This window comes from Bos indicus x Bos taurus, chromosome 2 (genome assembly GCF_003369695.1).
Source record: "Bos indicus x Bos taurus breed Angus x Brahman F1 hybrid chromosome 2, Bos_hybrid_MaternalHap_v2.0, whole genome shotgun sequence".
Taxonomy (NCBI): Eukaryota; Metazoa; Chordata; class Mammalia; order Artiodactyla; family Bovidae; genus Bos; species Bos indicus x Bos taurus.
Window position 1 is genome coordinate 29,852,474 of NC_040077.1, and position 15,541 is coordinate 29,868,014.

General features: G+C 37.3%; 1 protein-coding gene and 1 pseudogene across 6 annotated transcripts in view; both read left to right on the top strand.

Moving 5' to 3' along the window:
• LOC113903104 (sodium channel protein type 9 subunit alpha) overlaps positions 1-15,541 on the top strand; it is a 165,505-nt gene that overhangs the window by 66,985 nt on the left and 82,979 nt on the right. For 3 of the 5 annotated variants that reach the window (XM_027558765.1, XM_027558790.1, XM_027558783.1), the window contains exons 2-6: positions 5,431-5,738; positions 11,879-11,997; positions 12,606-12,695; positions 13,256-13,384; positions 14,786-14,877. In XM_027558765.1, the coding sequence (XP_027414566.1) occupies positions 5,481-5,738; positions 11,879-11,997; positions 12,606-12,695; positions 13,256-13,384; positions 14,786-14,877 (688 nt within the window). In that variant the 5' untranslated portion in view covers positions 5,431-5,480. Of the gene's footprint in view, positions 1-5,430; positions 5,739-11,878; positions 11,998-12,605; positions 12,696-13,255; positions 13,385-14,785; positions 14,878-15,010; positions 15,103-15,541 lie in introns of all 5 variants that reach the window. The other 2 variants (XM_027558795.1, XM_027558774.1) reach the window with 1 other exon arrangement.
• Positions 3,753-4,558, top strand: LOC113900196 (annotated as a pseudogene). The gene has a single exon (XR_003513084.1). The product of XR_003513084.1 is annotated as a regulator of microtubule dynamics protein 1 pseudogene (transcript).

Sequence of the window (15,541 nt, forward strand, 5' to 3'; positions counted from 1 at the left end):
CCATTTCCAAAAGGCTACTAACTTCTGGAATCAAGTGATTTGTGACCACAGTTTTATAAATTGTACCAGGCTTGGCCTGCAAGTGCTAAAACTAAATCATAGCTTCTCCTAAATTAGTCTTACATCAAAAGATATTCTGTGTTTATACTGAGACCATAGAGACTTATGCAGAGATTGGTGTTGAACGTGTGCATTTGTTTCCATTTTCTAAACCTCTTTTCTTGACGTAGGACAGTTTTCATGGATTTCATGATTCTGTTTTCTTAGAAATTTTTTTTAATAGTTTTATGAAGGTGTAGCTTACATATCATAAAAATCATCCTTTAAAGTGTAAATTCAGTGATTTATAGCATAGTTACAGAGTTGCACAATCATTGCGTTATCTAATTTTAGAACTTTTTCTCATCTCTCTGAGAAGCTTCATTCCTATTAACCATTAACCCCATCACCATTAATGGTCATTTCTCACTATCCCCACCTGCTGGCCTCTGGCAACAGTAATGTTCTTTTTGTCTCTGAGGATGTATCTATTCTGGACATTTCACATGGATGGAACCATCCAGCCTTTTGCCATTTGGATCTGGCTACATTCATGGGGTTTTCAGGGTTCATCTGTATTGTAACATGAGTCCATATTTTGCTAATTTTTATTTTCATGTAATATTCCATTATGTGGACACACTGCATTTTGTCAGTTGACAGACATTTGGATTGTTTCCACTATTTGGCTATTAAGAATAATGCTGCTATGCACATTCATGTACAAGTTTTATGGGGACGTGTTTTAAATTCTTTTGAGTACTTACGTAGTAGTGAAATGATGAGTCATGATTCATTCTCTCATGAGTCACCCTGGCCTGCTTTTGAATGTGCACATTGAGATATTCCTTATCTTTCACTACTTTCTTAAAAAAAAAGTCATCTCAGCTTTAGTTTCCATCAAAATAAATAAATAATAAATGTTTCTTCTTATTGGTTTGAATTTATAGAAACAATGGAGTAAATGAATGCATGCATGCTAAGTTGTTTCAGTCATGTCCAGCTCTTTGCAATCCTTTGGACTGTAGCCCATCAGGGTATATTCTCAACTCAGGGACTGAATCCACATCTCTTACAATTCCTGCATTGGCAGGTGGGTTCTTTACCACCAGCACCCCTGAGAAGTCCAATGAAGTAAATAATCTTAGTCAAATACTTTAAAACCCAGGAAAGCCAGCAAACATGTAGTCATTAACTGTTCAAAAGCAATATTATTAGCTGCTTGTGGCCAGCAGCATAGACTTTGTTCTTCTCTATAATTATAAAATTCTATAATTCTGAATCCAGGTAGAGATATGTTCTTATTTCTAATTATGCCATTGCATGGCTTTCAACATGTTCTTTCCCGTGAATGATTGCTATATGTCTACTATTTATAAAAGGGTTTTAGTTCTGCATATTTGGAGAGGACACTAAAAGAGTCCTGGAATTTGTCAGAAATGTTTGAAATTTTGTTCTTAAATCAGAGAATTCACTACTTCCTCTTACATATGGTACCCTCTCTCCTGATCCATGCCTAATCTCTCTATCTTTGTTTCTACATTCAATATATAAAAAAAGAATGTGAGTTAAACTAATTATATTGTCCTTTACTATGGTCAAACCAGGTTTGTCTGTATGATTCGGTTCAACTGGTATTCCTTTTTAGAAGTTTCATAAACACAGAAGCTGTGTTTTCTCCTTACTCTCACAGCTCTATATATCCGATATAGAAACATGCCCAGATTAACTATTTGGTAAAATTATTTTAAATGAATATGAGTTAGCAAAGTTAAAAAGAAATGTGATAAGACACTGCCATGGCAAAACCCAGATTCAAGTGTGTGGTGGTTTAGTCGCTAAGTTGTGTCCAACTCTTGTGACCTAATGGACTGTAGCCTGCCAGGGAATCTTCCTGACCCAGGGATCGAGCCTGGGTCTCATGCATTGCAGGCATATTCTTTACTGACTGAGCTGTGTGATAAAACATAAAAAGGTTATTTTTCAGAAAAGCTAAATTTGCTTTATAAGTTTTTACATAAATTTACATTGCAAAATGATTGTTTTTATGTTGTTTTTAAACTGGCTTTCCACCTTTAAAAAATACATAGATTTCTGATAAGGGCTTCCTTGGTGGCTCAGAGAATAAAGAATCTCCCTGCAATGCAGGAGACCCAGGCTCGATCCCTAGGTCAGGAAGATCCCTATAGAAGGGAATGGCAATCCACTCCAGTATTCTTGCCTGGAGAATTCCATGGACAGCAGACACAGGTGGGCTACAGTCCGTGGTGTTGCAAACAATTGGACACGACTGAGCGACTAACACTACTACTTACTAAGGGTTGTTATTCTTATACTGTGCTCAAGTAGCTAAGGGGAAGAGTCATCCATCTTGCTCTAAACATAACTAGAGTTGATTTTAACAAAGCGGAGAAATCTGTAAAAGAAAGAATAATTAGTTTCAGCTTCCTTTCACTTCTTTTTCTGAATCTATATAACCTGTGTTGTCACTATTGTGATTTGCTTAATTTTTACGTTTCACAATGGAAAATAAAAGAGCAGACCATGGCTTCTCTTAGCTCATCCTCCCTTTGTGTATCAAGATATCACTTAATGCACAGTCTTTCAAGCTTTTCACAGCGGGTTGACATACTAGAAGTTGGTGTATCTCAACACTCAGGCAATCCTGATGCAGAAGGACGCATTTTTATTTCCCAGTGGAGGCGTTATGAAGTTACCTTGACTCAATGAAATAATGCGCCTATCATTTTAAAAATAAGAACTGTGATTTTTATGCTTTTATTTAGAACATTCCAAAATAATAATATATAATTTTTAAATTTTTCTTTCCTGCACTTTTTGTGTTGTTTTGTATATATATGTAAGTCAATTAAGGAAGTCATAATTTGAGTGCCTATCATAGTTTCCCACCACTTCATGGGAAATAGATGGGGAAACAGTGGAAACAGTGTAAGACTTTATTTTTCTGGGCTCTAAAATCACTGCAGATGGTGACTGCAGCCATGAAATTAAAAGATGCTTACTCCTTGGAAGGAAAGTTATGACCAACCTAGATAACATATTCAAAAGCAGAGACATTACTTTGCCAACAAAGGTTCGTCTAGTCAAGGCTATGGTTTTTCCTGTGGTCATGTATGGATGTGAGAGTTGGACTGTGAAGAAGGCTGAGCACCGAAGAACTGATGCTTTTGAACTGTGGTGTTGGAGAAGACTCTTGAGAGTCCCTTGACTGCAAGGAGATCCAACCAGTCCATTCTGAAGGAAATCAGCCCTGGGATTTCTTTGGAAGGAATGATGCTAAAGCTGAAACTCTAATACTTTGGCCACCTCATGCGAAGAGTTGACTCATTGGAAAAGACTCTGATGCTGGGAGGGATTGGGGGCAGGAGGAGAAGGGGACGACAAAGGATGAGATGGCTGGATGGCATCACTGACTCGATGGACGTGAGTCTGAGTGAACTCCGGGAGTTGGTGATGGACAGGGAGGCCTGGCGTGCTGTGATCATGGGGTCACAAAGAGTCGGACGTGACTGAGCAACTGATCTGATCTGATCATCGTTTTTTTTTAACTTTAAAAATTGATGGAGTAGGAAATGGCAACCCACTCCAGTATGCTTGCCTGGAGAATCCCATGGACAGCAGAGCCTGACGGGCTGCAGTCCCTGCGGTCTCAGAGTCGGACATGACTGAGCGAACCACAGCAGCAGCAATAACAAAGGCTCTGTGTGGAAGTCTTCAAAATTGAAGAAGTCCTTGAACAAGCAGACTACTTATATGAAAGTGGAGAAACAGAAAAACTTTACCAGTTGCTAACCCAGTACAAGGAAAGTGAAGATGCAGAGTTACTGTGGCGTTTGGCACGGGCATCACGTGATGTAGCTCAGCTTAGTGGAACCTCGGAAGAGGAGAAAAAGTTCTTGGTATATGAAGCCCTAGAGTATGCGAAAAGGGCACTAGAGAAAAACGAATCCAGTCGTGAGGCCCATAAGTGGTATGCAATCTGTATTGGTGATGTTGGAGATTATGAAGGAATCAAGGCTAAAATTGCAAATGCCTACATTATCAAGGAGCATTTTGAGAAAGCAATTGAACTGAACCCTAAAGACGCTACTTCAATTCACCTTATGGGTATTTGGTGTTACACAGTTGCTGAAATGCCTTGGTATCAAAGAAGGATTGCTAAAGTGCTGTTTGCAACTCCGCCTAGCTCCACCTATGAGGAGGCCCTAGGCTACTTTCACAGGGCAGAGCAAGTGGATCCAAACTTCTACAGCAAAAACTTGCTCCTTCTAGGAAAGACATATTTGAAGCTGCACAACAAAAAGTTCGCTGCCTTCTGGCTAACAAAGGCCAAGGACTACCCAGTGCACACAGAGGAGGATAAACAGATACAGACAGAAGCTGCTCAGCTACTTACAGGTTTCAGTGACAAGAACTGAGAATTTTTCAATGAAGTACCTAAGGAGCATTGCCTTTTCATCAGATTTTAAAGATAATAAATACATTAACTATAAAAAAAGAAAATTGAATCTTTCCCCAAACATTTCCAAAATTCCTTTTATCTTCTTTGTTCTTCTAAAACATTTCCCTAAATCATTTTTAATTCAAAATGTAAAAATGTTTTCTGATTTGTAAAATGGCATGTATTTATTGTGTGTGTGTGTGTGTGTGTGTTAGTCGCTCAGTCGTGTCTGACTCTTTGGAACCCCATGGACTGTAGCCCGCCAGGCTCCTCTGTCCATGAAATTCTTCAGGCAAGAACAGTGGAGTGGGTTGCCATTCCCTTCTCCAGGGAATCTTCCTGAACTAGGGATCAAACCCAGTCTCCTACATGGTAGGCAGATTCTTTACCATCTGAGCTACCAGGGAAGCCTATGTATTTATTGTAAGAAAATCTAAATGTGTAAAATAGAGTAAAACAATCTTCTACCACTTCACTTTATAGAAATGAGTTTCTTTAAGAGAGAGAAGCAGAGACTGTGAGTATGTCAGAATAGGATCAGGTGATGCAGAAAGAGCAGAACTGGGACATGGTGCTGTCAGAAGTCCTATCACAGAGATTTTTAAACAAGGGAAGTTGAATTGCACTAAGAGTAAGCACAGATGAAAAGAAAACTGAATTAAGCATTTTTAATTAAGTTGTCACTAAGATCCACGAAGTACTAAGTTCAAGTTCTTAAGTAAAGTTCATTAGAGGGCATGGGAAGTAAGTCATGTACATGGTAGTCACTTAGTAAGTGCCCATTCAACATGATGGTAATTATGTGAACACATTACTTCTTGCAATTGAAACCAGAATCTGTTTTTTATTATTACTATAATTATTATTATTATTTGTTAAGTGTCATTCTTGACTGGCAAACAGTTAAAGCTTTCTTTATTTCTCCTTAGGCCTCTTATGTAAGGAGTTGAAGGGGAAATAAAACATACAGGATGAAAAGATGGCAATGTTGCCTCCCCCGGGACCTCAGAGCTTTGTCTTCTTCACAAAACAGTCTCTTGCCCTCATTGAACAACGTATTGCTGAAGGAAAAGCAAAGGAACCCAAAGAAGAAAAGAAAGACGATGACGATGAAGGGCCGAAGCCAAGCAGTGACTTGGAAGCCGGCAAGCAGCTGCCCTTCATCTATGGGGACATTCCTCCGGGCATGGTGTCAGAGCCCCTGGAGGACTTGGACCCTTACTATGCAGACAAAAAAGTGAGTTTATTGTACCTGCAATGGTGTAGTTTCTCTTTACCTCTTTTGTACAAACAGATACTGAGATTAAGAGGAATTTAGTGAAAAATTACATCATGAAAACATGTTTAGTTAAAAATGCATATGTAGGATATTTCAGAATATGTACTTTTTCTAATTTTTCATCAAAACTGATTCTGTCACTGGCATACTATTTTGATTTTTTTTTTTGAAAATAGTGTTCAGTATCATGTTCTGCCCTTTAGACATGACATAAGTGCATCCTCATAGAAACAAAATAACTGTCAATGTGAGAAGTAAGACCTGGGTAAACGTCCAGAATGCATTTGCATGGAGGTGTCAGTTGAATCCGTGGGAATATATAAAATCACTTAACTAATTATAGGGTTTTGAGAGCCACTCATTTAGGGGGTTGGAGAGAATGGAGAATCTGAGATGGTCAGAAAGGTAAGACATAAATAAGAAAATTTTCCACTATTCAAGAAAAAAAGGAAAGAGAATATCTTATAAAATTACTCAGGAAGCTGAGGCTGGATAAAGACTATTGGAATGAACAAGGAGGATGAGTTGGTAACTTTTTTGCAAGCAGTTTATGTTGATGGAAATCAAAGCAAGAGAGTAGTAACTCTGCTCAAAACTCTGTAATGGCCTATATGGGAAAAGAATCTTAAAAAAAAGAGAGGATATATGTATAACTGATTCCCTTTGCTGTATGCCTGAAACTAATACAACATTGTAATTAACCATACTCTGTTCATTTTTTTAAAAAAGCAAGATAGTGTTGGACAGCAAGTGAAAAGAGGAAGTTTGAGAAATTTCCATCAGAAAGATGGTCACTTAAGGCAACAGAAAAATTGAAAACATTTTTTTTAAAAATAATGAAACGTTGCAGTTACAGTTTTTTTAGTATTTATTTTTGGCTGTGCGAGGCCTTCCTTGCTGTGTGCAGGCTTTCTCTCGTTGCGGCGAGCAAGGGCTAGTCTGTAGCTGTAGTGTGTGGGCTTCTCATTGCAGTGGCTTCTCTTGCTGTAGAACATGGGCTTCAGTAGTTGTGGCACACAGGCTTAGTTGTCCCATGGCATGTGGAATCTTCCAGACCAGGTATCAGACGCACGTCGCCTTGCATTGGTAGGCATATTCTCAACCACTGGACCACCAGGGAAGTCCCTTGAAAACCTTTTTTACATAGGGTATAAATAGCATGTTTAAAAGTGGAGAAAAATTATTCCCAGAGAGGAAAATACAGAAGGTTGAGTAAAGTAGTTAGTTGCTGATGTTAACAGACAAGGGATAAACCACAAGTCGACTTGAATTTGCATTAGAAAACTTCAGAAAAGTGGAGAGAAGCCTTACTGTGTGAGCCTTGTAGGGCAAATACGATGATTTAAGATATGTTGAAGTAAATGTAGGGACATCTGAGGAAATGCACGTTAAATACTGTCAATATTTTCCATGCTACAGGAGTGGAAGCTGTCCTTTGAGAGTCAGTCTTGGGAACAAGGAAATGGGAGAGTTTGAAACAATTGCTGTAAAGATAATTCTACCAACAAAATGAGAAGGAGGTTACCGTCATTTTTGAGACAGTAGCAGATACAACCAGATATAACTTGACAAAGAAGAGACAGTACAGGATAAAATCAGCAGGTTCCCTAACTTTCTCCCAATAACGCTTTGCTGCACAGCACCTGCAGACTTACCGTCAAGAGGTCAAGAGAGGCAGGATAAAGTCCGTTTAAAAGTTATTTTGATTTAAGATATAAATAAAAGGGCACATTTCTTGATAAGATAACTAGCAGACAAAATAAGGAATAGTAAAATGTCTTGTGAAATAGAAAATGTGATTAACTTAATTTTGATGGTATAAACACATCTACTATGAATAACAATGCATAATTTTTTGCCTTATATTAAAATCAGCATGTCAACAAACTGACAGCATGTCAAACAAGCAGAATACCTGAGAAGCCTTTGAGATAATACCCAGCATTCTTATTCACCCATCGGTACTCCGACACAGAAGAAAAGAAAGCTAACATGTTTTTAGGGTCTCTGTGATAGACACTGGATTTTTCATACAAATTAGCAACATATTCACCACAACTGGGAGAGATAGGAATTAATAAAGGATTCAAGGAAATTAATTAACTCACAAAATGTTACATAAACACTCGTAAATTCCGTCCTAGATTTTTTAGTTCAAGTTGATTTGACTCCCTACTGAGATGTTGTCCGGCATCTCTTAGTTTGGTTTTGTTTCTGTTGTATAGCAACTACTGTGCTCACAACTTTACAAAAATGAATGAGACAATGAGTGGATAAATAATGGAATAGGCAAAATTAAAAATGCTTTCTCATTTTACTTATTGATGTTACTTCATCCTGAAAAATGTCTGGCTCCTGCATTTCCCATTTCCAGAGAGGGCCTGGATGTAATTTAACCAGCCTCCTTAAGGAGGAAAAAATCTTTCTGGAGTAAATCCCAGTTCAGAGACATAAACTAATATTGGCTTAAAGTGACTTGGGAGGTAAGAAGAAAATGTTTGCATTTGGAGGATGAAAAATGGAATCATTTAACTCTGGGATAGACTAATGTAACAGAGAATATTTGGGTGGGACTCCAATCGCTCGCTTTGGCATCAGCTCCTTTCAGATGTGACACCAACCATGTTAAAAGCACAACGCACATCTGCATCAGAATATAATACTTAGGTAGAGCTAAGTCAGACTAAGTAATCTATTTTTCATGGCCCTTTCTTAACAGATAAATAAATACCCAAAGGGATTATTGAGTCTTCTTATTTTTATTTTTTGGTTTGGAGCTTTAAGTGATCAACTTTTGGTGCTGTGTCCTAGCTCCTCAATCATTCTTGGTTAAAACAGTTTGGACTTCCCCTTGCAACTTCAGGGTTAACTTTCATGTGGATTGAGTCTTTAATGTTTCAGGTTATTCGCACTAATAGATGAGAACTTTGTTTCTGCTACACTATAATCATTGCTTGGATTAAAAATCTTAATGACTCCTGATTTGACTTAGGTTCAGATTTTAACTTATGCTTGAGTGTAATGGTCAATACTTTGTTAAAAAAAAAAAGAACATTTAATAAATTAATGTAGAGGTATGCAGAGGTTAGGGCTTCATTTTCATATATGATGAATATATTAAGTGGCTTCCCAGGTGGCCCTAGTGGTAAAGAACTCACCTGCCAATACAGGAGACATAAGAGATGCGGGTTTGATTCCTGGAGTGGGAAGATTCCCTGGAGGAGGGCATGGCAACCCACTCCCGTATACTTGCCTGGAGAATCCCAGGGACAGAGAAGCCTGGTGAGCTGCAGTCTCTAGGGTCACACAGAGTCAGACAGGACTGAAGTGACTTAGCACGCATACATGTTCCCAGCATTTACCAAGAAGTTACAATGTACCAGAACTTAAAAGCTTCACAGACACTGAGTGCTGGCTCTCAAGTTGTGAAATGGTAGATCAAGTATTTAGAATACTATCTGTCCAACTCCAAAGCTTATACTCGTAATTTCATAATTCTCGAATTTTATGTTCAATAAATTATTAAATAAGTGAGCCATATTAAAATAATTTATTCAGACATTGACATCTGTGCATTTGCTAGCAGGAATTTAGAATTTTCTAGAGATATTCATTCTGCTACTCAAAATTTCATATCTGTTTTCCCGTCTGTAATTAACTAGTGGCTATGTATAAATCCAGATAATCCTAAAGAAGTTTTTAATGTAAATGAAAATTGGGAATTTGAATTTAAAAATAGTAAGCCAAGTTTTTTTTTTTTTTTTTAATTTCAAGTACAAGTTAACTTGATCTTGCCAAGTTGAGGCAGTAATATTTTCATGTTAGCTCAGGTGACTTCTGTTTCATGAAGCCTCCCTGATTATTCCAATAGACATAAGACCCTGCTCCCTCTTCACTCTCATGCTCTGCCATTTGAATTTCTCTGTATGATACCTGTCATGTCATGCCTTCTATTAGAGTTGTGCTGTCTGCTTAGTCACTCAGTCGTGTCTGACTCTTTATGACCCCATGGACTGTAGCCTGCCAGGCTTCTCTGTCCATGGGGATTCTCTAGACAAGAATACAGGAGGGGCTGCCATACCCTCCTCCAGGGAATCTTCCCAACCTAGGGATCGAACCCAGGTCTCCCTTGTTGATTCTTTACTTTCTGAGCCACCAAGGAAGCCCTGTATTAGTTACTGTGCTCTTAATCACTTTTCTCTGAAACCTCTTGAATGCAAAATTCATGCCTCACTTATGTTCAAATTCATTTCAGCATCTCTTATGCCATAGTTGCTCCCAGGTGGCATTAGTGGTTAAAAAAAGGCTTGTCTATCAATGCAGAAGAGACCTAAGAGACACTGGTTTGATCCCTGGGTCAGGAAGATCCCCTGGAGGAGGGCATGGCAACCCACTTGAGTATTCTTGCTTGGAAAATCCCATGGACAGAGAAACCTGGCAGGCTACAATCTAAAGGGCCGCAAAGAGTTGACAAAAGTGAAGCGACTTGGCACACACTCACGTTCACTAGACAATTGTAGAAAATATTAGATGAATGAATTTTAAAAAGCACAGTGCATCGAGATTTAAGAGAGCAATAATTGTACTCAAACATGAGGTATTAATTTAAAAACTAATTTTCAATATAAAAGTGAACTTTATGTTCAATTATGTTTTAACATAACTGGTATAGTAAAAGAGACCAGGAGTATAAAAAGTTGACCTAAGATAGTTCTCGTTTGTTTTCTCAGGAACACTACCACATACAAAAGCAAGATTACCCAGTTATATCTCTAAAATTTGGTGGAAAATATTTATTACATATGTTTACCACTCATAAACATATGTAAAATTCAGAGTCAACATCAAAAACACCAAAAATAAGTGTCTTCTGTTAATAGATAGCACGAGGAATTTGCTTGCCAGCCACAGATAAGTAAGAGCAGGCTTTGAGCTTAAGTGTTTCTGGTTTCCAAGCCAATTCCTTAGGTTGTTTTAATGTTTTGTTGTTATTGCTGTTTATTTATTTGGCTTTAAAATTTTTCAACTAAATACCAAGCCATGGAGAATGTAACTCATTATTCAGTGGTTACATATTTTTTAAATGGTTCTATTCACATTGGAGAAGACTTTTGAGAGTCCCTTGGACTGCAAGGAGATCCAACCAGTCCATCCTAAAGGAGATCAGCCCTGGGATTTCTTTGGAAGGAATGATGCTAAAGCTGAAACTCCAGTACTTTGCCCACCTCATGCGAAGAGTTGACTTATTGGAAAAGACTCTGATGCTGGGAGGGACTGGGGGCAGGAGGAGAAGGGGACGACAGAGGATGAGATGGCTGGATGGCATCACTGACTTGATGGATGTGAGTCTGAGTGAACTCCGGGAGTTGGTGATGGACAGGGAGGCCTGGAGTGCTGCGATTCATGGGGTCGCAAAGAGTCGGACATGACTGAGTGACTGATCTGATCTGATCTGATTCACATTTCAAAAAATTACCATGAATAGTAGCAAGCAAGTTCTTTAATTTGTGTTCTTTTATTTTAGCTGTTATTAGTATTATATGTAAAATAGGAAAATCAAATTGAGTAATAGGATTCTTTCAACTCTAATGTTCCTTAAATTCATGAAAATATTTTGAAAACTCATATTTTAGAACATTTGCTACTAACCCTGACAATAGCCAGGAAGTATTACAATTCTCAAAGCAACATGATAAAAATCAGGGATAGCTGGTTGCTATTGGGTTTGCATAAAATGCAATGTAATGATACAAGGAAGTTGTACTTAAAATAATTCCAGTGGCCACAAGTTATTGTTACTGATTTGAATGTTAAGGGATATGAAAAAGAGAACACTGCATTTTGAAAGCTGTAAATAATACATACCCATAAATGGCTCACTTCTTATTTTATTGAAGAAATGGACAATGGACTTGGAGTTCATTGGCTAACATGACGTGAATATCTCCATCAATGGCTTTGGAACCATATTGCTTGAGTCTGATGGCAGTGTTTCTTTAATATGACTCTACCACATGCAGAGGTAAACTGTAGCTATTAATGTACTAGATTGAAATTTTGGAATTTCAATTCATACTGTTTTCTTTTTGCTCCTGCAGACTTTCATAGTGTTGAACAAAGGGAAAGCAATCTTCCGTTTCAATGCCACACCTGCTTTGTACATGCTCTCTCCTTTCAGTCCTCTCAGAAGAATATCTATTAAGATTTTAGTACATGCATATCCTTTTTAAAATGCTTACTTACAGTGGTTCTTTAAAATGTAGTTTTTGGCTATTTTATTTAAACATAGAGTTTTCTTTCCTACCTGAGAAGACTCAGGTCTATCAATCTCAGTATAATTTGGTGCAGATCTCTGCATAGATTGGGAGTTTGGCAATTTGGGGCTTCCCAGGTGGTACCAGTGGTAAAGAACCCACCAGCTAATGCAAGAGACGTAAGAGATGCAGGTTTGATCCCTGGGTCAGGAGGATCTCCTGGAGGAGGGCATGGCAATCCACTCCAATATTCTTGCCTGTAGAACCCCATGGACAGAGGAGCCTGGTGAGCTACAGTCCATAGGTTTGTAAAGAGTTGGACGTGACGGAAGTGACTTAGCATGCATGCATGCGTTCATTATATCATCATCATCATGGCAATTTTAGTATTTTAGGATAAATTGCTTTTATCCATTACTCTTTTGTTCGGAGAGGTTTTTTTTTTTTTTAAGTCTATAGGCTCTTTTAGAATTATTTTCTAAGGAAAATTGTCAGCATTTCAACAAATGTCGTTATCAGATATTCAAAGTTACCATGTGTTCTTTGATCATATTCCTTGACTCTAAGCTACCGCATTCAGCATGCTTATCATGTGCACTATTCTGACGAACTGCATATTTATGACCATGAGTAATCCTCCAGACTGGACCAAGAATGTAGAGTAAGTGGGTATAAGTACATTTTAATATAGTCTTACTATGGTTGTTATCCTTCCTTTTTCATACCAGGAAGTTATTGCATGTATAAAAATTGTGGTGATTATCTTCCCATGTTCTATAGTTACTGTACTTTCAATTAGTTTTTCTCCTTTATTAACCTGCTAACATTAGAAAAGAATAATACATGTTACAGTCTTTTCTAGAAAAAAAGATCTTACCAGATACCCTGCCTGTTCTTAGACATGTCACGTCCTTGGATGTATTTCAGATAGGAACAATACAGGAATTTTCTAGGCAGATCTCATACCTGTGTTCTTAGTAAATACCTTTACTTTAAAATACCTCTACTTTCTGGGAGTGTTTCTGACATATACATTTCAAGATTTTCTGGAAAGATCTTAATTGTAATTTATTCTAATAGTTAGAATGGGCCCCTTAATCATCAGCCATACTCTAATCAGTGTCTTCCTTTGGTTGATCTGAGAAAAATAATTATAAAGGCTTACCTGGTACCATGTTCTTTTCACAATGGATTAATATCACAATGGACTCTTTTACCTAGGTACACTTTTACTGGCATATATACTTTTGAGTCACTTGTGAAAATCCTTGCAAGAGGATTCTGTGTAGGAGAATTCACTTTTCTTCGTGACCCATGGAACTGGCTTGATTTCATAGTCATTGTCTTTGCGTAAGTATTTTTTTTTTGAAACTCCAAACTCATGAAAATCTCAAAGAGCACAGTGTCCCAGTGAGAAAGAACTTTGGGATCAGACTTTTCCTGCATATAATAGTTTGATTTAAAAGATACTGCATGGAAACTAGTCATCAAAAAATGGTAATAATTTTTCAGAAAGAGCATTTCCCACTCAAACATGTATATATGATATTGTTATAATAGAGGATCTTTCTCTGTGCTCAGCATGTGGATGGATAGCATATGTGGTGCCAGTTAGAGTCACACTTTTCCCAAGTTCCTATTTAATATCTGGTAAAACTGATAAGAGAAACAGAGAAAACTCAGGCATTTATTATTAGCATGGTGCTCTTTCTATTAATGTATATTATTCAAGAACTAATAAAATATAGAAGCAAATCTTTTCATAAGGACTGTCACTGCATACTGAACCTAACATTAATGCATTGTGTATATATTACATAGGCATCTACAGTTTATTTTCATGGGAAAAATATCACATTAAGATATAATTTTAGCTTATTTATATTGCTGCTCTTTTCCTAACTATATTTGTCAGAACATTTCTTTAGTTTTAACATCTCAAACCTAAATGCAATATTTTCCCTCTGTCATTTTGAATTGTAAAAGTAATATATGTTCATTGGAGGGATTTAGACAATAGAAAGGGTCTTGAGATTTCTAGTCTCCAATTCTGTACACCTGCCCCACCTCTTTGTCCTTCATCCATGACTACTGTAGGTCCACCCACCACCTGCTAAGATAACACTGTGTCAAAGAAGGCTGCATCTTCTCAGGGATCTCCTTTTTTACTGAGTATAAATTACATGCCATAAACTTTATCTTTTTTTAAAGTATAAAATTCAGTGTTTTATAGTATGTTCATGTTATGCAACAATCACAGCCCTCTAACTCCAGAAAATTTTCATTATCCCAGAGAGCAGTCACTTTCCTTCCCTTCTTCCCCCAAGTCCCTGGAAAATACTCATCTATCTTCTGTATCTGGATTTGTCTAATGTAGACATTTCACATGAGTGGAACCTTAAAATATGTGGCCTTTTGTGGCTGGTTTCTTTTAATTAGCATACAGTTGTTAAGATTTGCTGATGGTGTTTTGTAGAACATTATCAATATTACCATAATATTGAAGTCTAGTCATTGAAGCATTTCATCGTTTATTTAGGCATTTAAGTGTATGAAGCCATTTTAATATTTGCATTTTGCTCACATCAAATGACTCAAATCAAATTAAATTAGTAATGATAGAAGCAAAAGATTTGCACAACTATAAATTTAAATAAGAAGTTCCAAGCATAGGAAACACCTTGACTAAAGGCACAGGTAAGTATCATAGACTCTATCTAAATTCTGAATAACTCTGATTTAATTCTGCAGGTATTTAACAGAATTTGTAAACCTAGGCAATGTTTCAGCTCTTCGAACTTTCAGAGTGTTGAGAGCTTTGAAAACTATTTCTGTAATCCCAGGTAAGAAGTAACTGGTGCGAAGCATTAGGTCACTCATAACTCCAACTATTTGGGAGTTGTTCTTTGTGTGTGTGTGTGTGTGTGGGTGGGTGTGTGTTGTCACCGTGTTTGTGTATAAACTCCCCTATTTCAGATATGTGACAGAGTTTGTGGACCTGGGCAATGTCTCAGCGTTGAGAACCTTCAGAGTTCTCCGAGCTTTGAAAACAATTTCAGTCATTCCAGGTGAGAGTGGGGTTAAACACCAGGGCTGACTTTGATCTTTTGAAGGAAAAAACAATAAAAACTTAATCTTAACATAATTTTAATTAAATTTGATCTCATGTCTTTCATAATTGTTATGAAAAGTCAGCCTTTGAGTTTAATCAATTGCATGAGTCTTAGAGGATGAAGATGGCCATTTGGTTCACATCTCAACTTGAAATTTTTCCTCCTGTTTAACAGTTTATTTTCCATTTTGCTTATCCAGGAATAAAAATTTCAATTTGTTTTACTGCTTTTCTTAGAGTGAAGAAAAGAGATATAAAAATATTAGCATGGGGAGGATTGCATGACACAATGCTTTTTTCTTTCCTCAACAAACCATTTCTTTACTGAAAACAGTTGTCACTGTATCCTGTAATTCAGCCTCTGTTTTGGTCATTACAAAGAGATGGTTTGTCTG